At 37.4% G+C, this 23,224-nt stretch overlaps 1 protein-coding gene across 1 annotated transcript in view; it reads left to right on the forward strand.

Annotated features, from left to right (window-relative positions):
• The first annotated feature begins 4,533 nt into the window (after positions 1-4,533).
• LOC140226225 (uncharacterized) overlaps positions 4,534-23,224 on the forward strand; it is a 51,699-nt gene continuing 33,008 nt past the window's right edge. Inside the window, exon 1 of the mRNA XM_072306714.1 lies at positions 4,534-4,938. Within this exon, the coding sequence (XP_072162815.1) occupies positions 4,776-4,938 (163 nt within the window). The 5' untranslated portion in view covers positions 4,534-4,775. The remainder of the gene's footprint in view (positions 4,939-23,224) is intronic.

Here is a 23,224-nt window from a genome sequence, read left to right on the forward strand (position 1 = left end):
ATGAAGTTATCCCGATTTAAAAAAAAAAAAATACAAATTAATTTGCCCAGACATATTTTCCACGGTAGATTCAGTCAATATAGAAAGACCAGCTGAAGGTTGAAGGAAATCGGACAATGTGTAACCTCACAATGTATTGTAATGTTTTGTTTCGCTTTTTTTTTAAATTTATTCCAATAGCTTACCATATTCACTTTAGTCGCGAATATTAAACCCACCAACATACACCAGTCCTTTATAAAAACATATTTATGCCAATGTGCAGCTTTTTGGTTAGTCTGTTATCTATACCGGGTATAGCTGAATTCATTTTGAACATAACTATTCTGTAATCTACTCTATACAGAGATTGTTGTAGTTGTTTTTAAAACGGAATTAAGGCAGTTCAGTGTATATGATATAAGGAAGATAATAACTTGAAATATTGAAGACAAAAGAAGAGAGGGGAGAGTAAAAAAACAAAAGAAATGCGTCTGGTAATTAGACAACTACATTACGTGCGGTAGCATCTGCGCGAAACATGTCAAAAAATAACATCACTATTCCACGCTCTGACGTGATCGATCGCTTGCCTTCTCCGTCAACCGGATCTCGTTGCCCTGGCAACGCATCTCGCTGGGGGGAAGTCTTCCACGCCTGATGCGGAGAGCGTGTTTAAACCTCGGGGTTTACACACTTTGTCGAGTGTGAATATTGCTTTCGCTATCATGAGATTTGGGCGGCGTTAGCTCTTAATCCACCAGCATTCATGGACTCCCGTGCCCAGAAATAGATTTGTGTACGTTTTTTATGTGATTATAGGGAGTTGAAGGGATGTATTAATACTGACTTTGGTAGAAATACGAGGTACTATAATCGTGCAAATGACATGAACCGTTCATACGCTAGTTATACAGATGACAATCCACGGCGTGCACACAATGAGGCAACTATAATTTTCTTTTTCTTTTTCCATGGTGCCTTAGACGTGAGCTGGTAGATTCACCGTAACATACGGTTGTGTTTCTACTACATAATCGTATTTTCTATACAAAGAATACATTTCAATGTGTAAGTTTGCTATGTCGTGCAAGTTCCAGGCAAAGTCCCTGGTTTTCGCGAATAACCCTCATTAGAAGGCACGTCGTGTATGTATTCATTTTGAGTTTGATAAAGTCCATGGTCTTCAGTGGAAACCCGGACATCGTCGCTTCGGTTATTATGAGGGAAGGTTATAAATCAATTACCGCAAAAGGTCCCATTTCGTTCTGTCGATGCCGATGACTCTGCTCTGGTGCAAATAGTACTGTGAAAAGAAGAAGGGCAAAAGTTCCATTTATACCCCCGCTATGCGTTATGCATATAAACTATAAATAACATGATTAAGTTTAGGTGGCTTTGGGATTAGGATTAGAGTTTACTCAGTTTAGGATTAGGGTTATGGACATTGATTACGGTGTTCTATAGGGTAATGCGGACTTCACAGAGGAAGCTCATACAATGTGGGTCTATACAGATGGGGGATAAGAATATGGAACTCTTTCCAGAAGAAGAAGAAGAAGAAGAAGAAGAAGAAGAAGAAGATGATGATGATGATGATGAAGAAGAACAAGGAGAGACTAGAAAATAATAACAAGAGTTCTCATATCGACCTCATGAGAGAAATTAGCAATTACACTTACAGGGCTAAAACCACAGAACTCGGAAAAACTAAAACCAGTTGTCTGGGATCACTCTCCTCATTTCCAACAATAGATGGCGTTTTTAAAGCGCAAACATCACTCCATGTTGGAACGGTGGAAGTTGTCAGATGGAGCAAAATCATTCAAATAAATTGATGAATGAGATTTTCATACAGAAATGACAGATATAAGGCGGATAATAACGGAAATTATTCCCCGCGTAAACTATATTACATAAGAATCGAAACTCAGCTTAAGGGATCATTCATTACAAATCAATATGTCTAGAATGCAATCAAGTATGATTATAATTATGCCTAACGGACATTGATATCATTTTGCACATTGTATTTATTGTGTTTGATTTGTTTAATGAAATGGACTGAAGATTGTCGGTTCCCCCTCCCAATATAGGCCTATTGTAGTTCACAGCTTTTCATGAGTGATTATGTTGTTGGAAAATACAATATTAAAAGAAAAAAAAAACAACAACAACACAATCTTATATAGGGTAATCCTGGTCCAAAATACATTTTGTTTCGAGGTCATCGTTATTACGTAATACATCGTTGTGGATCTCTGACCAAAGTGGGTTGATTTATGGTTTATATACAGCTGTTGCTTACCCCGTCGACCAAGCGACCTAGTATGCCTTGTATCGAACGATATAGATGTCACCACACGCCACATGAAATGAAATACCTTATTACATCCTGTCCAGTCAATCAATTCGATATTGCAACAGACTGTTAGCCTTATTTCAAGTCGAATTATTTTCAAGGTACGAATGACCTTTCTTCTGCTCATGCGCAAAGTGGAACTGCGAACTGGTTTATTTATAATTCAAATTCTAATCATTCCTCATTTCCCTCGGCGATTATATCGTATTAAACTTCTGACCCAGTGCTCAACGAATTTTTATTTGCTCAATGTGTTTTTTATGACTCAGTTGTGGAGGCGCTCACAGCTATCCTCCCACTCGTCTGTGAATCTTTGTGAGATCAAGTGTTTGTAAGTGTGTGTGTGTGTGTTTGTTTGTGTGTGTTTGTGTGTGTGTGTGTGTGTGTGTGTATGCTTAATACAAACCCTGATATCAGGATCATGTTACGCTTCACATTCAGCAGTCAAGGTCAAAAATAGTATACGGTATATAGCTACAGCAGTATATATGTCTGTGAATAATCGAAGTGTATAGTAATGGTTAGGAAGATGATCGTCTTGATAGAATACTGTCTTCTTCCTATTTCATTTCATTCAGTTTAATTTATCAAATACCATTTTCAAAAACGAATATACAAGTGTACACGAACACATCATGAAAAAAGCATTATATCCTCAGGATATAGTACAAATAATTAGTAAACACAATATCAGTAGTGAAGTCAATTTGCATAATATTTGAAGAGTTTGATTGCAAAAACCGATAAGTCCATTTTGCCAAATGGAGATATTTGCGATCAAAGGTCAAGAAAAATAAAGAGAATAATAAGAACATGTTTGCTTCTTTTGACCATAACTTCAAAAATGTAGTGACCAATATATCATTTAAAATGTATTATTTTGTACTTTATGACAGAGACCGTACTTCCAAATCTTCAAAAATGGACTTATCGGTTTTTGGAAACAAACTCTTCATTTACTACATAATCTATGATGAAATGCAGCGGAAGCTAAAAAGCATGGGCTTGTAATATCTATCCCCTCAAAACCATACAGAAGAGTATTACCTTTGTGAGAAACGTTTAAATAAAGTGACAATACATCCGACATCGACTAATAATAACCTTTACAAAGCTATAGGCCTATTCATTCATTCATTCATTCATTCATTCATTCATTCATTCTTTCATTCATTCTTTCATTCTTTTTTTTTCATTCATTCATTCATTCATTCATTCATTCATTCATTCATTCATTTATTTCCATTTCAAAACATAACCTACAAAGGCATGGCCAAGTTCACAATATTATCTACCAAGCTGGCATCACACTTCAATTATACTTGTCGCGTTTGAAACACATTGGTCATGACTGAATAATGTGAGATATAAACACTAAGGAACAGATGTAATCAACCAGCTTTAATCCTCTCAATTTCATTTGATTACCATTGATCATGATTCAGTGTATATAAGATCACGACTTTGAAATCAACGCTCGGAATGACACTTTTAATTCAGGCTGAAACATTTCATCTGTTTTCATTATATAATAATTGATCTCTTCAACAGGAAATCCAATACATTTATTGTAACGTTAACATTTTACGTCAATCCCTATCATTTTGCAGATAAAACCGATTTGTTGCAGTTAAAGCCGTAGTTGTATTATCAGCACTGATTATCTGAACTAAAATTACAAGTTCGCTCACACGCTGCGAAGGCCAATGACTCACTGACATAAGTACCGCGCTGCATTTAGTGATAGTGATAGTCATTATGCTTCGAAAATCGACAAATTAGTAATCTACTATAATAAATTATGTCAAACTTGAATAAGGGCGTTGCCACAAAAACGCCACCGACCACGCGTTCACACAGGTCAAGAGCAGTGTGGCGTGTTCCTACTGCTCAGCGATCAACATTCGCTGAAACCATCGCTGCCTTCTCGAACGGGCAATACCACCAGTATTCCTGACTGTTTGCCCTGACTAGCGGTAAATGTCGACCAGTCATAACGCGTCCCGTGGTATGCACGAAGTTTACGCCCATTGATATTGTTTGTTTGGCTTTTGCTCCCGTAGTCACGTGATCCGCCCGCAATACGCCGCGCACTGTACACATAATTGTACATTCAAGTAATACTGTGTGTGTGCGCGCGGCCGCTGTAATATTACATAGCGGCACTTGGCTTCACGACTCGCTTCATGTAACGCACTGCATTGTTTATGTGGAATTCGGAAGCCTTCGTCTAAAACCAACACATGGGACTGGGCACTGTGTGAGCGGATCGTCGTGCAAAGCCGGACGGCAAGGCTCGGAATCGGACAGTTTTATCCTCATTATTTACGTGTAAAATTGGAAATCACAATCGTCGGAGCGGGGAAGAATACCCACGGAATATATCTGTCGGGTGTTTGAGCAGTGTCAGTCGTGGATTCGTCTGAAATTGAGTATGAACTCCAGTAAATCGAAGGGAAAATCCAGCAAGAAAATGGACCCTGCACCCTCAAGCAAACCAAGGCTTTGCCAACTACAATCCGGCCCCGACGGCTACGGCTTTAATCTACACGGAGAAAAAGGTCACCATGGGCAATATATCAGAGCAGTTGACAAAGGTGAGAAGCTCGATTTTTAATTCATAATGCGATCATCGATGATGACGGAAAAGGGTCGGAGGAAAATTTACTGTAGTAGTTAAACGAAGAACTGCAACTGTATAAGTTTTACACTATCAATCCGCATGCAGCAGCAGCTAGCACTGCAAATAGTGCAATGTAGCCCGACCAGACCGGCCCCGTGCGCCACCACCCGTACCACTTGCTAGCTGTGACTACAATGAGCTGAGCTGTGTATGCATGGACAGTTTGCTGTGAATGTGTGCAGGACTGTGGATAATATCTGTAGGATAGTGTACACACAAAGTGTAATAGCTGTTATTGAAGGTAAAACATAGTACAGTAGTTATTACTCGCATGCCTGCAGAAACTGTTAGTGTTGAAATTTAGACTAGACACTAGAGTCTACTCAAATACTCTAAACTGGAGACTTAGGCATTTAGACTACGAGTGTGTGAAATAATCAATGTTGACTGGAAGATCGGTCTGTAGATCTATCTGGTCATCGGGGATCACGTGTTCTGCGGAGGAGAGATGATAAAGTCAAAAAAATAAAAAGCTCCTCTGGACGGATTTTTCTGTCTAGAAATAATGCTGCTATAAGTGTTGGACTGTATTAAACTGATTCCAGTTGGGTAATGATTGAGGAAAATGCAAAATAGATTTCTATTACCCCCCCCCCCCCAAAAAAAAAAAAAAAACAAAAAAAAAAAAACAGCCAAACACCAACAACCCTTTATTATACAACACCTAATTAGAACGTAGCTATCCGATAGGTCGATTGCCCATCACATGACCTTTATGAATTATAGTTAGAAGTTCCATCGCATGCTGTGGCTGTCAGCCTTGCAATTTTGTTTGAGCCGAAATGGGTACTAAGTTAAGGGTAGCGCACGGCTGACGTCACCCATTTCCATTGACTCTCATGTTATAAACTCACGATTGACTCTTATGTTTTTGTTCCATCACTCGGCTCTGATATCACAATAAACAATTATTTGCCGCGCACTCAACAACTACGAGCGTGCTTAGTACCGGTAGTGCATACTTTTGTCACTCATTTTTATAAACAACTTCAACCGATCGGATTCGCGTACATGTACGTACAGACAGTACATGTACACAGTGACTGTGCAGCTACTCATTCATCTTTCACTGAAAATGGTTGCCATTTCTGTGCTAAATTCAAGAATCTGTGTGGACCACAAATAGCGAATGCTCACAATTTGCGATGGTACAGGATTTCGCACGAGGTGAAAGGTAGAGGCGTTCTATTCAACGAAGCAAAGCCGAGTTGAATTGTGAGCCGCATCTTCCACCGAGTGTAAAATCTTGTTCCACTGCGCGAGTAAAGACCATACACTATCTGTTTTTAATACAACACATTCGAGTTGTATACAACAAATAGTGTCGAGAGGAAACACCCACACATTGAGCAACCATTTTTAGAGTGTAGTGCCCAGCTCTTGGGCAATATGATCACACAGCAAAAGTAATAAAACCAGCTACCATTTCCGATTGTACTGTTTATAGTAGATTACCTACCATCACACGCCTACTTGTATCAAGACATCCGTTTTCAGTTCCCTAACAAAAAAAGACAGAAAAAAAAAACCCCAGAGAGAGTGCAAGCAAGAATTGCCAATCGAAGTGCATGATGATAGAACAATGATAAGTAATGGTATGATTTGCTATTTTAAGCATTTAATGACTACATGGCTAATTGTATCAGTTTCTCTCTTCCAAGAGTTTTACAGCACCCCCGCCTCCACACTCAACATGATGCATTGTTCCTGTATGCATGTTTCAGTACATAAAAGTGTTTGAGATGTCTTCTTTGCTCAGTACTGCTTGTGATACAAACCTCAGTAATCAAAACCTTTTGTTATGATGTACTTCCAATATATGGTAAAACAATATAAACTGAATGTAAGAACAGTATTGCTCTCTGTATGACTTGTTTCCAGTTTGAGCAGTTTCGTTTTAATGAATAAAAGATTATGGATGGCGTGGGAGGCAGAGATACATTTGTATTGTATTCCTACCTTATAGGGAGTAATCTAATCTTAGTTGTAGGCATTGCAAGTTGTAGTTTATAATGCTATTGTGAGAAGGCTATTGACCAATGGGTCACAAGATAAATAAATGAGTTTACAATCCACTGTATAGTGCTACTGTAAAACAAAAAATTTCTGTCGGCATTTCAATTTTGCGAATTTTGCGAGAGCCAAGATTATTGAAATTAAGCACATGAAAGTTCTTTGTCTACTCTTATGCATTGAATGGTTGGCAATTCACATTTGAACATTTGGTTCATGCTGTGAAGGATTCCAAAGGATTCTCATCATGGGTTACAGAACTGGTACAATGTACAAACTGTAGTTTGATATTATTAGATTATATTGATCTAACCCAGCAACTCGCAAATAGATTCGAAACAAGTTTAGCTTCCTTACTATAAGTTGTCTTGCCTGGACCTAAAATTAATTTTAAATCATTTACTGCACTACACTGCATTTAATACAACTGAATCAAGAACTATACCTGTCATATGTACATGTACATGTACAGTTGTATACTACTTTTTGTTCATTCAGTAAAATACACAATGTCACATACAGTGTACATGCAGACTTTGTGAATTGCAAATGATACTGTTATTTGATATTCACATCATGATAAAGATTTTTTTGAGGTACATCTGTACTGATGATGTTACTCTGTCCTTTACATGACTTATGATTAGTAAAATCTGAGCATAGAAATTTCAAATTAAAGATACTGTAACCATTACAGAATGGCAAAACATTGTCAAAATGAACTTGAATTTCTGCCCCATACTCCTATTCTTCTGAGAATGGAAAAAGTGTGGAAAGTGATTCTTATGGAAAGTGTATTTGAGAGAGAATGCGTTACTGCCACACGCCTACAGATGCCATTGAAGTTTGTTAGTGACTAAGCCCTCAATGAGGTCCTTTCTTACGTGGCTTTCACAATACCCCTTGCAAGGTCGCCGCCTACCAGTCCAACAATAGTAGCAATCATCTGACTTACATGTCTGTGAGTCTTGCTGTGAAAGTCCTCGCATTGTTTGTGTACAATGCTCGCGACCCAAATTGAGTAGACTTGGATTTTTTTCCCACTTTTTGGCGTTGATAGAGAGATGGCTGTAACTTTAGATCACAGCAAGTTGGAGGCGAATGCAAAACAAGTATTTACAAGAGTCTTCAGAGTTTAAAGGAGTATATTCTGTATGGGAGAGGGAGAAATAATTTGAATGTTAAGATATTTCATTTGATTTGATGGGATTTATTTATTCTTTGTATGGCACATCATTTACAGTTCCTTTCTTTTTTTTTTTTAGTGGGCCATGGACTAAACTTTAGAGTGTATTTTGGACTGGATTTCCCTTTCAAATGTGCTGGAGTGGTTTTTTTCTCCTCATTTGAGCATCATTACAGAGCACAGTCAACACTGAGCAAAGTTAAACACTTCATTTCCTTTTTTTTTTTCTTTTTTTTTTTTAGTCATTGAAGTGCATTATTTATTATGTATTTATTTTTTCATATTTCATTTTTTATTTTTATTTTTCAAATTCTGTGACCACAGTGGTTAAAAGTGTCCTTCTGTATTATGTCTGTGAATTGAAATTCAATGCAAGCGGTGTATGAAAAAAGAGCCTGGTATTCATTCTTCTCTGACAAAACTGTGCTCAGTTGATTGTAACCAAAGTGATATGAGAGCCCTGCGGAAATAAATAGAACATGTATCCTTGTCAAGAGATTGTGAGGAAGGGCTGAACCTCGTTCTGGTTCCCAGAATGCTTGCCTTAGCCCCAGGCTCAGTTGCTTTTTGTTTTTTAATTTTGATAAAATAACCAAAATTGGGCTTTGTTCTATATACACTATTTAGTTTACTATTTGTTGACATTGGAGAGGCATTTGTTTTTGCACTGTACAGTGTTTACTTTGATATCCAAGATTTTATGCAGAATAGGGTGTCACAAAGGAGGAAAACACAATATGATGAGTAGCCTAATATGGAAATGCAAAAGTTTACAAAATTGTACACTTGTACTCTTTGTACACAACATATTGTAATTTTAGCCCATAGGCCTAAGTACAGTGTTTCTCAAAAGGCATTGTGCTGTTTCTGGTATATAATGTAAACTGAGCTGTATGTTCCTGTGAACTCTGCCTCTGAAAAAGCGCTTAGATGATGCCTGTGAAAAAGTTGTGCAGTTGGAAACAAGTGCTGCAATTCATGTGCCTTGATAGAACATGACATAGGAGATTGTACATAGTGTTAGTACCACATCGTACTGTATGCTACACTCTTTATTATTTAAACAAACAATCAAGCAAACAATATGGCTGCATCAGCACCAAACATTAGGAGGATCAAAACTCAAACTTTATTCTGACTGCCAAGATCTCTTTGTGATCCTGTATTCATTTAATATAGAAAAGAAGGAAAAGGTTTATAGCATTAGAACAAGTTTATTGCTTGTATTTTTGTTCTCTGTGCAGTGTAAGTGTAGAAAAGAAAAACAAAAACTGTTTTTCCTTACACTGTAGACTAGTTCAAGTTCACTATAAAATGCATTCAAATTTAATTCAGACCTCAGTGAAAATGGTTGCTCATGGTGACCAGAAAACAGGCCTGAATCTTGCCTGACCCTACATTACATTTTGTACATGATGTACAAAATGTAATGTAGGGTAACAACTCTGGAGTAAAATGTCAACTTGATACATTGTACATTCAATAAACCAGTTTTTAAACATGTACACTGTAGCTCTTGACTGTACATTTACTCATGGGTACAAATGACCTTTCTTTTTTCTCAGTTGGTTAGGGGCTTCATTCATTCATTCATTTTTCAAAGTTGAACAGTGCACAATAAGCTTGCCTGATGTACATTTAGTATTTAGAGATTATGGGATTCATGTTCAAATAAAAAATGAACTTGCCTAGATCAGGTGACAAGAATGCCAGGTTGTCAGTTTTAATAAACGCTTTGGGAAGCATTCATTTCATTGTGTTGTATCAAGTGTGAATTAAAAAACCATTTTCAAATTTGATATTGTCAAATTTACCAGGAGTTAAATAGTGGTCTGGACATTGTGTGCTGGTGAATACCATTTGTAAGGATTTTAAACATTATTGATGATCATTCACACAAATTATTAAATATCAGCAACATTACAAACAACATGGCTACTGGTATCGGTAAATTAACTTTATCTACTCATGCTAAAAGTACTGGTTTTATGTATTTTTTATCAGTTGTCTTTGTCTTGGCGATACAATGTACTGTACAGCACATTAAACATCCACAATGTACATTAAAATAGTACATAAATGTATAATGGTGTACCTGTATGTATAGAGGGGCGAGTGGGTAGATCCAGTACATTTGCATACTGTACAGTACATTGATAAGAAAGGAGCAGGTGCATGTAGCAAAAAAAAAAAGTAGAAAAAAATCTATAAAAAGCAGTTCAAGTGTACAAATGTAGACTAACTTTTACATGGACTTGACACCATGAAAGAACCATTTGATTTCAAGCTCTGTATTAAATGTACAATGGTGTATTGTGTGGAGAGAAAGCTTTGCAAGACAATGCTTGCACAAATTGTTCTTTTTTATGGTGCTTCGCAAGCTACCATACAGTCATGAGCACAGAGCCTGTACATAAATATCTATAGGCAACAATGAAGGAGGGTATTTCCTTTCATAGCAAAGAATGGGTGTGAGCTACACTTGTTAGTGTTTTGGGGGCAGCCGAGATGATCTGGGCACACAGGTATTTGGGAGGAAGCCCACGCAAGACGATCCCACAATGGAGATCAGCGTGTGGCTGCATTTTGGAGCGTCTTCTCCAGTTGAAGCGGGGGTGCTTGCTGTAAAAAATCCATTGTCAAGCTACCCCTTCAAAAAAGAGTCTGCCCTATTCACCTCACTTGTGTCATAATCGCTCATGCATGACATTACTCCACTGGGGAATTCTTTCCCTGAAAGACTAAAAACAACAAGAACCATATTAGAGGCCCGAAAGCTTCAATGTTTTAGCACCCATCGGTCAAAAGAAAAGTTCTCCATTCAGTTCTAACAGGGAAGTGAGTCTTTCCTCCTTGGTTCTTAGGAAGTAATTGTGCCAATAATAGACAGCCTCCGAAGTGGTTCTACAATAGTATGTTATCTACATGTAAATGTACATGAAGGAAAGTTCATTGCATTTCATTATAAACTAGAAAAGCACTCTGAGACCTCCGCCAAGCAGCTATTTTCCACTGATAATCTTGCTCTTCCCAAAGATATTTTTCTCCTCTCCACGACTGGGGAAAAGCTCTTTAGGCTCTTCCATATTATAGAGATCAGTGATTTCCACCCATGGGTATACTGAAAAATCGCCTGATTTCCCAATCAAGCCTTTGTTACGTCATAAACCATCAGCTGCGCAGCGCGCCTCACCCTAGCAGAAAGCGGAGCACGCACTTTAGTGCGCGTATGAAAACCTCCGAAATGCGCAGCTTGAACTTCCAAGTTCATTGACCCTACCTGCCAAAATATGAAAAATCCTTCATAAATTCCCCCAAAATTCTCGGATCACTACCAAAATTTAGATCATCTCTTACTTGTGTCATTCTCAACCTTTCCTGTAAGTTTCATCCAAATCCGTAAACTACTTTTTGAGTTATTTTGCACACGGACAAACAAACCAACAAACCAACAGTAACGAAAACATATCCTCCTCCCTTGGTGGAGGTAATGAAGGGGAAATAAACCCCAAATGTGGATTTATACTTACCTACTGAAATGTTATTACACATCAGTGAAGTTCGGGGAAAATACATGTACAAAATGTAGGGCAATCTCTTTAACCCGTTGAGGACGAGTCACGAGTATACTCGGGCAGGTGTCTATGGGAAATGCGTGTTGTAGCAATATCAGTCCGTCCTCAACAGGTTAAAAGATGACTGTTTGGAGATTCAAATAGGCTATTGATATGCTGTTATTGTGTATCATCAGCAGCAACCTGAAATCTCTGCTACACATTGTACATTGTACAAGTGTGTAGATCATGTCTTTGTTGACTTGTCTGTTCCAATGGCCATAATTTGTGTTTTTCATTTGCTGTGATCATTCCCTGCAATTCTTTCATTGCTGTACTTCAAATTTACAAACTTTTGTATCATGCCCTGCTGTAAAACCCACTGAACTATTTTGTATGGTTCAAAAATATCATATCTGTAGGATGTTTTACTTTTTTTTTTTCAATCTGTGATTCTTTCTTGGTTGTGGGCAGAAGAGATGAATTTTGCCGCCATGATGAAAATGTCGGCAGACATGACGCTGATTTCAGCAATCACCAGGGTGCTGCAATTTGCGATGGTTATCTCGACAATTCATCAGCTATTGAGACGCGATGACACTTTATCACCGAACTTTGACCCATCAGTTCCCTTGCCGCCCATTTCAGGAATGATTAAAGGGGAAACACCACTCCTAGTTTGAATTGACTGCATGTAAAAGAGGGTTTAAGTCAAACAAAGATAAGATATGGTAGTTGAGGAATTTGGCAACTTCTCACATTGTCACAAAACAATCTCATTATTGTCAGAATCATGTGATGCAAATCATTGAAATGAGATGATAATGGCATATTAAACCAAACAGCTCTTTTAGCATTTTTCAAACATTGAACATTCTCTTTTTGTTTGTTATGCAGTAATGTACTCTTCATTGTGGCAACGTTAACTACTCCCCCCCCTTTTTAGCTCACTTGAGCCAAAGGCTCAAGTGAGCTATTGCGATCGCCCTTCGTGCGTCGTCCGTCGTGAGCCGTCCGTCGTGCGTAAACTTTTTACATTTTCATCTTCTTCTTGAAAACTCCAAGACCGATTTTCATCAAACTTGGTAGGTAGCATCCCTAGGGGGTTAGGAACTCAATTTGTTAAAATGGACACCATGCCCCACCCAGGGGGCCCCCAGGGGGCCCAAACCCCCCAAAATAAGGAATCTGTAAAAATCTTCTTCTCTAGAACCAGAAGTGATAGAGCTAAGTTAATACTATGAGTTAGTACATTGATGACTGTAATTTCAAGTTTGTTCATGGCAGAATCAGGGGTGCCCCCCTTGGGACCCAGGGGAGGGGGGGGGGGGGTGGGGAGGGGTCCTAATGGGGCCTAAATTGTACATTTTCATCTTCTTCTTGAGAACCCCATGACCTATTTTCACCAAACTTGGCAGGTATCATCCCTAGGGGGTTAGGATCTCAATTTGTTAAAATGGGCACCATACCCCACCCTGGGCCCCCCAAACCCCCAAAATTAAGGAATCTTTAAAAATCTTCTCTAGAATCAGATGTTATAGAGCTACGATAATACTATGAGTGAGTACATTAATGACTATAGTTTCAAGTTTGTTCATTGCAGATCTAGGGGTGCCCCTCTTGGGGGCAGGGGGGGGGGGTTGGGAAGGTCCAAATGGGGGCCTGAATTGTGCATTTTCATCTTCTTCTTGAAAACCTCATGATGGATTTTCGTCAAACTTGGCAGGTAGCATCCCTAGGGGGTCAGGATCTCAATTTATCAAAATGGACACCATGCCCCACCCAGAGGACCACAGGGGGCCCCCAATCCCCCCAAATTAAGGAATCTTAAAAAATTGGGCCCTTATTGTACATTTTCATCTTCTACTTGAGAAGCCTGGTCAAATTTTAGTAGAGCTGTGAATAATTTAGATTAGTGACTGCGTGAAAGGTGAACTTGCGATACTCAGGTGAGCGCTAGACCCGCGGGTCTCTTGTATATTGCAGGCAAGAACTTTTAATTTTGCGAATCTTTGCTCTTGCAAAATTTGTGAAATTGAAAATGCACATTGTATGAACATTCCTCGTTTTACAGTCCACTGTAAAACGAGGAATATTCATGTGCATTTTGATTTCGCGAATTTCGCGAGAGCCAAGATTCGTGGAATTAAAATGCATGTGAAAGTTCTTGTCTACACCATACGCATTGAATGTTAGAGGCAACTTGCGAAAATATCATGTTTTACAGTATTCAAATTCAGAATTATGTTGTCACCCAAATCTCTGAAGTCATTACACTTGTATAAAAGATTCTCTTGTTAATGTGTCCAGTAGCAATACCCATATTTCTTTCTTTGGGACTATTCAGTGTGAACGTGATCTACAAATGTGTAGAGGGTGCAGCTTTGACCATTCTTGGTAAATCTTTTTCTTCCATGCATTTTTAAAAAGAAAACATGCAAAGTTTTGCATAGTGCTATTCAATAGTAATGTAGAGTACCATACCCAAGGCATCTACTGTGCAGACAATTGCTCTGAATTGTAGCATGAGGTCTCACCTACTGTATTGTCACACTTTTGATTCTAAAAACAAGCTTGTTCTTTATGTGGGCCTCTCTTTTCTGATTTCAGTAATACAATGATTTTGAACAAATACACTTGTAGGTCATACACATTTAATAATATGCACTTGCGCATTTTTTCTACTGCTTTGAAATGGAGTGTACAATGTACATTGTATGGTATTACATTGATTTGTTGTAATTGTTATTTTGTGATATTGCAAGAGATGAAATTTGATTTGATTTGAATTGAATAGAAAAGCATCCTCCTCTTGAATTACAATGGAGAGGATCACCATTTTGTCAAATACATTTGATAGCATTTTAAGCTCCAAATTTGTAGGGCTCAGGAAGTTGAAGGATAGAGAGAAGCTGAGTGTCATCAAAAGTTTTATTTGATTGTCCTGTCTCTGTCTATTAAGGACCATCAATCAGAATAGAGGACATTGTTCATGTTGATTAAGTGTCATTACTGTTAAGTATAACAATGATGATTGGACTTTTTAAGTGGTATAAATGCAGTCCTTTCAGATGCTGATCAAGATTAAAGATCATGGTTGTATGCAAGGGGGGGGGGGGGTCGGGAGGGTCCACTTTTTGTAAAAGACAATTTTTGTTTTTCGAGGGCTTTTTACCCTGGGGTCTATGTACTTCAGGAAGGTGTACAAGGTTAGCTACACAGTCAGCAGCTTTTTTTAAATGCACTTATAAAATGCAGTTTTCAACTTACCGATTAACGAACTTGTAAGTGACCAACACGGGTTTCATCACAAATTTTAACATAAATGTTTTTTTTTTTTTTTTTTAAGTATGCTGAAAAAGTCACTTTTGTATGCATTAAATGGTCCCATTTTCTATATAAAATTAAAAAACTCCCTACCGTGGAAGGGGGGACACCCCCCTCCCACACCCTCCCCCCGCTCGGTCGCTCCGCTCCCTCGCAAAGGTAAAGGTCCAAAAATTGTGATTACAACCCTCCCCCCAGAAAAAAATCCTGAATACACCCCTGAAGAATGGGCTATGTCTACAAACTGTATGCACCGTCACAAAAAAGTGACTCTTGTGCGTCAATGAAGTGATCGTAAAACAGGTCATTGAAATCAGAAAGAGGTACATTTTGTATCTGTATGCACGTATACTGCAGTGCAGTCTGCTTTATGCTCTTGTTGGCTTTGATTATAGAAATAAAAAGAAGTTAAAACAACAAAATTGTGGAACTTTTATCATAGTCAGACATGAAAACTATCAGCTTGCTGTATACAGTGTACCCCATATATTTTGTGGGTTTTTTATTTTCAGCGAATTTCAGAAATTGAGTGGCACTTCATTGTAGTCGTGAATTCAACAACACACACACACACACACACACACACACACACACACACACACACACACACATATTGACTCTGATCCCGATACGAATGCAATATGCACATTTACAATGTACATAATTCCTCTACTCATAGTATTAGTACCTACTGGTACCACACTTCATAATCATGAATTTAAACACTAAGTTGCAAAATTTTTAGAGAGTCCCAATTTGCAAGAAAATAGACCTACTATTGAAATATACATTGTATGGCGTCTAGTTCAGTACTGGTAGTTACAACAACCTTGAACACTCACAAAAGAAAACTAAAAAAAACAAACAAACAAACAAACAAACCAACAAACAAACAACAAAAAACAAAAACAGGATTTAGTCAAAAGTCAAGTCAAGTGAATCATTTAAATGATTAATGTCAGCTTGGAACTCACCTATGAGATACAATGTAAATATATTCAACTTGCAGTGTTTCACAATGTACACTGTACCCTGTAACTTTTGTGATGATTGTATATATAAAAATTAGGGGAAAAATATTTAAATAAAAGGGCAGTGTGTACAATGTGCTGCACCACATGGTGTCCATACGTATACAACATTACAACACAATGAAGTCCAACATTGCCTCAATCTGTATCTTGGGTTTAAATGTTGGGGGTAACAGTATCATACAGTGTACATGATGCCAGGAGTTGTGCTCAGGTTTTTCCTGCGCATACAGTGCATCAAATGTGATATATATCTTGAACATTTTTAAAATCACTGCTCCCAAAGGTAAACAGGGCCTTTAAAGCTTTGAAATCTCCAATGTCAAACACCTGACTTGGGAATTATTTTTTGCTCACTGAGGTAACACACACTTTAAGTATCTCCATGACTGCTCTTTGGAACCTTCTTCATTTTGATACTAATAGTGCAAATGTTTGCAGCCCCTGTTGTTATGACTTTTCTCATAGTTAAAGGGTGTATTTCAAAAATTCTTGAAGAGGAGGAGGATCACAAACCAAACAAAATAAAAATGGGTAAAATCAACCAAATAAGCTTCAGATTGTCATAGGGGCATGCCTGGTACAGTATTAAAGTAGAAGAGGAAGTCTTTGATTCCAAAGGATTGTTTGTTGAGAAAAGAATAGCCAAATTTGTGTTCATGCACGTAGAATTTCAACAAAGTTCTGCTATTTACTAAAGGTACTAGCCCACATTTGCAAACCCACGAAAATCAAAACTGCATAAAACAGGTCCAATATGACTTCAAGTACAAGTTATAACAGTAACATACCTCACCTGTCGCTCTTTGTCTATACCATTCGATAAAAGAGAGAAAATCATCGTTTTAAAATCAATTTTCAAACCGGGTCAACCCGACCCAAAATCGAATTACGAGCGCGGGCTATAGCTACGTACATTGTACATGTAACACGTACGTGGACCGGAGCTAGCGAGCGTTATACGCATGCATACGGATTACGGTGCATTTTCATTTATTTTTATGAAAGTAATGGACTAATTGGAACGAATTTTTGCACAGGTGTTACTGCAATCATACCCAAACTCCATGCTAACTATGAGACCAATTGCTGCAGGTTTACAAATGTGGGCTAATACCTTTAAAAGGCAGTAAAGCCCTGCTCAAGTACCAGTATCAATAGAGGGAAACTGTACAAAGTGAGACCTGTTCTTATCTGAATTTGGAGGAAAGATTCTGCTGAATTTTGACCATTCCCAGCTCTTGTTTCAAGGGTACAGACATGTAGTGTCCCATTTTTCTTGATAAATTGACTGCACACTCGCATGAGAACAACTATTTCTTTCCCACTTTTGAGCCAAATTATTCCCTTTTTTTTTTCAGTCAGAAAGGTTGGGAGGTCTGGGAAGTGCACACCATCTTGATCCCAAATCCTGACAGATTTATAAATGTTTTTAAAGAGACTGTACAGTAGTGGTTGAGGTGGGGATTCATGTTTTAAACATTCCTAAGTGAGATAATGAGAAACCTCTAATGAAATATGAAAGAGCATGTAATTTTAAGAAGGATTCAACGTTTATTTGATGAAAATTGGATTTCAAATGGCTGAGATATCCCCAAAAGTGATAATGATAAAAGGCGACATGCCCCACCTTTATTAGGATCTCTTTGTTTCACCTTGTTTTTGGATATCTCAGACATTTCAGAACCGATTTTCATCAAATAAACTTTTGATACCCCTTAGAATTGCATGCTCTTTGACATCTTATAGAGTGGTTTCTGAATATCTCGCAAAACTTTAAAAGCTAAATCCTCACCCCGACCAGAACTGTACACACCCTTTAACAATCCACAAATGTGACTGATATTGCAAATCACACCTTGCATGAAGCTGTTTTGCATATTATAAAACTGATAAAAGTGTGTATTATTAAAACACTTCTTCCAACAGTAATGCTAGCTTTCAGGCAAAAACCCATTTTGTGTGCTATGAAGAAGCTTCATGTACTGTATTACGTATTCTTAGGCCCTCTCTTTCAATCTGACTGCTGTCCCTGTTCCAACATCCTGGTATTAAAGGTCTTGTTTACCTTTGGGAACAGTGATGTACAAAATTTTCAAGATAGTTTGTATGACTTTTAATGCATTAATGTGTAGGTCTGTTGTACCACAAAACATCCTATCATACAAAATTTTCACAATGAAGCCTAAAACATAAGGAGGTATTTGTATTTTTCTCAGTAAGCCGTAACTATAGACGGTTTATTATGGAAACATTCTTAAATGATAATCATTGTTCACATTTTGCATATTTATCAATACTTAACATAGATTTTACCGATTCAGATTTTAACAGTGGTTGTTTCTATCACTAAAACTCACATTTTAGAACTACATGTATTTTAAGGCACTAATGCTGTTTTTATTTTTCATTTTTTTCATGTGCAAATGGTGAATTATGCCTTTAAAGAAAAACTAGCTATGTGGACTTTGGCTGTCCAACTGTTCAAGAGATACATGAACCGCTGGGTCACAAAGTCCAGTCCATTGTTGTCTTGATAAACCATCATTAATTACACCTATTGAGGTGGAGTACCAAAGTCGTACATAATCTCTCGTTCAGAAGGAGGATATCAATCAAAGAATTTTATTGGGGGAGGACCAACTGCAGATAAGACTAGATACCTTGGTACTTGAAATCAGGTATTAGTTACAAATGTACGTTCAGACGACAAGCCGAGGTTAGGAAACCTCGAGGTTAAGCTTGTAGGGACCGTGAAGACGCACTTGTAGTTAGCTAACCTCGAGGTTAGCTCGATGTTAAGAGCCACAAGAAATCTTATGGTTAGCCCTCTAACCACGAGCCACGGGGGGTCCCCACTCGTAGTTAAGCACCGTGTGGACACAAAAATCAACGCACTCAAAGGGGCAGGAATTTAACCTTGAGGTTTCGTAACCTCGAGGTTAACCCGTTGAGGACGAGTCCCGAGTATACTCGGGCAGGTGTCTATGGGAAATGCGTGTTGTAGCAAAATCAAACCGTCCTCAACGGGTTAAGATTCGTCGTGTGGACGCATGTTGAAGTTAGGGGGCAAGAGCTATAAAACCTTGAGGTTAGGGCTTGTCGTCTGAATGTTACTATTGAAGTGAAATACATAAGAATCATAATCTTTTCAAGAGCAAAGTCAGACATTGCTACTTTTGAAGACAGTATGTAAAGGTATTATTTACCTTTGTGCAGATAAACAAAAACCCCTTCAAAATAGTTCTAAAATGTGAGCTAGGGATAGAAACAATCAATGTTAAAATGTTAATCAGTATAATCAATGTTAAGTATTGTTAGATAAAACAAAATGTGAACAATAGTTATAATAAAATTGCTTTTAGGATAAGGGCAAGTCCAAGATAATGTCCCCTCAGATGCTCAAAATTCATCTTGATTTTATCAAAAAGTTATTGATATCATCTTGTAGCCAAAGAGTTAAATCATATGTTTCCAGCAAAGAAAATATTGAATTATGCAAATTTATGCAAGAAATATGGCCTTGATTTGCATAAATCAAAAACAAACCTTACGTATGGGACAAATTATAAATATTCATCTAAAATCAGTTGAATTTGTCCTTGACCTAGTTCCTTTATGGACATGACCCCTGTATGAGTTAGTATAATCTGCAATTGGTAAGACAAGGTCAGCACATTAATTATGCAAATTATGCACTTTCCCAGAACATAGTGTCCCATACGTAAGGATTTGAGTATGTTTTTTTAAGTTTTTTCTGAAGATTTGTAACATTGACCAATCATACTTTAGGAAGTTCTAATTTATTCATTTCAACTCCAGATTAGCAAAACTAAATGAGGAAATTTAATTAGTCCTTCATCTTATAACTAATTAAAGTTTGCTTACGTATGGGACAAATGCCTTACGTATGGGACATTACATGCAAAGTGAATGGGAAAACCGCCTTTTGACATGGATGCTATATGTCCTTACATTTGTTTGGTTAATGGTTATCTTTGCACCTACTCTGAAGAATATGTCTATATATCTGCCTCTCCTACTCAGATGACCTCAGGGAGAGTGTAAGAACAGCATTATTGAGTCATTCTATGATTAAGAAAGGAAAATAAAGAATATTCATTTATACTTGTAATTTCTTATTTTCATTACAGGCTGTGCAGCTGGTCTTGAATTAACATTCCCCGTTAACATTTTGATATTGGACATTTTCTTAATTCAGTTATCATTTTCAACTTTACCTCTCTACAAAATGACTTTGTCCAAGAATGGGATTCTCTGAGTGTCATTTTAGGTGCAGTACACTGTTCAGCATGTACCACAGGTTGTACAGCCTCAAAAGCGAAATCAAAACAATTGTGCTTATGGCGCGCATCAATGACAACATTATAGGTCTTACTGAAAAGAAAACTCACTTAAGGTGTGAGCAGGTAACTTTGTCATTACTTGAGTTGATAGCAAAGGAAAAACCCTATGAGAGTACACTTGTACTTTTTATTTTGATATGATTGTTAATATTTCAACTGTTCACCCTCAGAATATGTCATGACTTATCAAGGTCATGAACATGATTTCTGAAAATCCTGTAAAATGAAGACTATAGTTTACATTTGCTATAAACCACAATATCAATACTGGTTCTGTGGTTGGAGTGCTAAAAACACAAATTACACAAACAAATAGGAAATTCAATTTTCTTTTCTATTTTGTGTTTGAAGAGACAGATGTGCTCTGAGACACCTTCATCAACTCATACTTACTTTGTACCCCACATCTACACAATTATCAACATACACTGCAATCTGGTAGTGTATGATCAAATGAGGTTATTAGAATTTATTCAAAATTGTAATTTGCAGATCAGTGAGTTACTTAAGTGTTTCAAATCTAGATTTGAATGTGCAAATGATAATCTTTCCTGTATCACTACACAAGCATGTATGTATGTACAAAGTAGCACAAATTTTGTCGTCTTTGGTTTCATAGACACGAAGCCGAGCAATTTGAAAAAAAAAAAAAAAAACAGAAACAGCATTGGTACATACATTCTTCTATCTCCTTAAAATCTAAAACTTTCATTAAAATTTGATTGATTTTGCAGTTCAGCTAAAATTCACATGGCAAAACATGATGATTACAGAGCAAAATGAAGTACTCTTGTTGTTGTGTTTTGTGCTGCATTTCAAACAATTATAAAGCTTTATAAAAACTTAGACAACTTGCAAGGTAAGCCTAGAGCTACTGAAAGTACCCACTTCAAACTGTATCTGCAAATACATTGTACATGACATTTGATTCTAAAGTTGAAATTATCAAGACTACAAATTAGTTATTGTACATGTACATGTATGCTATATCAAGGTCACAAGCTAGAATTTGCTCATTTTTTTTTTCATTTGATGAAAAAATATTGACTAGAGTAATTACAAATGGGCTAGAAATAGAGTGTCAGTATACTATATCTGCATGTGTAGACATCATGAGGACAGTGTTAATGCATGACGGAATCCAAACTAAGACATTTAATTGTAAATTGGTAATTACTTTTATTTGTTTTATTTTAGCTTTTGCTGGGTACCTGAACCGGGAAAGTACCCACTTAGAAGTCTATTTCATTTGTTACATGTTGTAGCATGATTTGTGGAACTGAATATGACACTATGGGGAAATTTAAAGTCATTCCCATGAATGCATTTGTGCACTAAAGACAAATGTCCCATACGTAAGTTGAGCCATGTCCCATACGTAAGGTGTACTTTCGTTAATTAAACCAACTTCATGAAAATATGCTTTATTCTTTTGCAGTGAAACTTTGCTGAAAGATACTTCAGTATTGTACCTTTCTTCACTTCCAAACAGAACTTGATCAGTAAGGTACTTTCAGAGAATTTTCAGTTCAAACTTTATTTTGAAAAATCCAGTTTTTCTCTGGTCCCATACGTAAGTTGGCATATTTTTCTTAATAAAATAATCAACCCAAGGTCAAATGACACCAAACTTAAACACAATATTCTTCTCAAGGATACCAGTCCTCCTGATGATAAACAATAAAATCCAAGTGCTCCTTCATTACTTTTCAGAGGTTTGAAATCTCTGAATGTCCCATACGTAAGGTGCGCGATATCTTGGACTTGCCCATAAACTGTCTACAGTTATGGTTCATTCAGTAAAATAGTGATGGATATCTCCATTTTTTTTATATGATAGGATGTTTCGTGATATAAGTGACCTACAGAGTTTAACAGGTGTACACGTGCATCAAGTGTGATAACTCGAACATTTTTTATAGCACTGGTTCCAGTGGTAAACAGTACCTTTAAGCCGTGGCCACTGTGTGTCTAGTATTCAATGTACATTACCTTTCAAAAACATCCATTTATCTTGGGCCGTTTTCATCCAGTTCGAGAAACGTACAACAATAATTGCAATGCTGAATTACAATGACGATTACAATTAAGATTAGAATCATTGTGCATATGAAACTGAGGAAGGCTTCACAGATTCTATGGTTTTGAATCTGAGAGTGAGCAGAGGGGGCGTGGCTTCTTTCCAAGTTCCCATCAGTCACTCTTGAGCAGTAAGTAGCAACACTGCAGTGTGAGCATTTTAGGAGCATACATAAGTGGATGAAATGTCACCGTAAGCTCCACCCCCTAAATACGATTTTGGAGGTCAATCTGTACACGCGACTGTTTCGTTTTCGTGATTCTGGAGAATCGTGATTGGAAAACACCCGTAGACCGTCATTTGAATCACGATTGGAATTATGATTCAAATCACCCTTCGCGATTCAAGTTTGCGTGTACACATGATGGCCAAAATGTGACATTTCAATCGTGATCCAAGTTGTGATGGGTCATTACACTTGTGATTCAAATCACAAACTCATCGGTACATGTGAAAACAGCCATGATAATGATTCATGTGATGCACCATTACAATTGTGATTTAAATCACAAACTCTTGGTACTGTATGAAAACAGAATAGCCACTCATGCACATATTGCTGATAAAAAGTGGATTGCTGCCAGGATACCCAAACACTGCAACAGATCTCACTACTTTCGTATTCCCCAGTGACGTCTTTAA

This window comes from Diadema setosum, chromosome 3, assembly GCF_964275005.1.
Source record: "Diadema setosum chromosome 3, eeDiaSeto1, whole genome shotgun sequence".
NCBI lineage: Eukaryota > Metazoa > Echinodermata > Echinoidea > Diadematoida > Diadematidae > Diadema > Diadema setosum.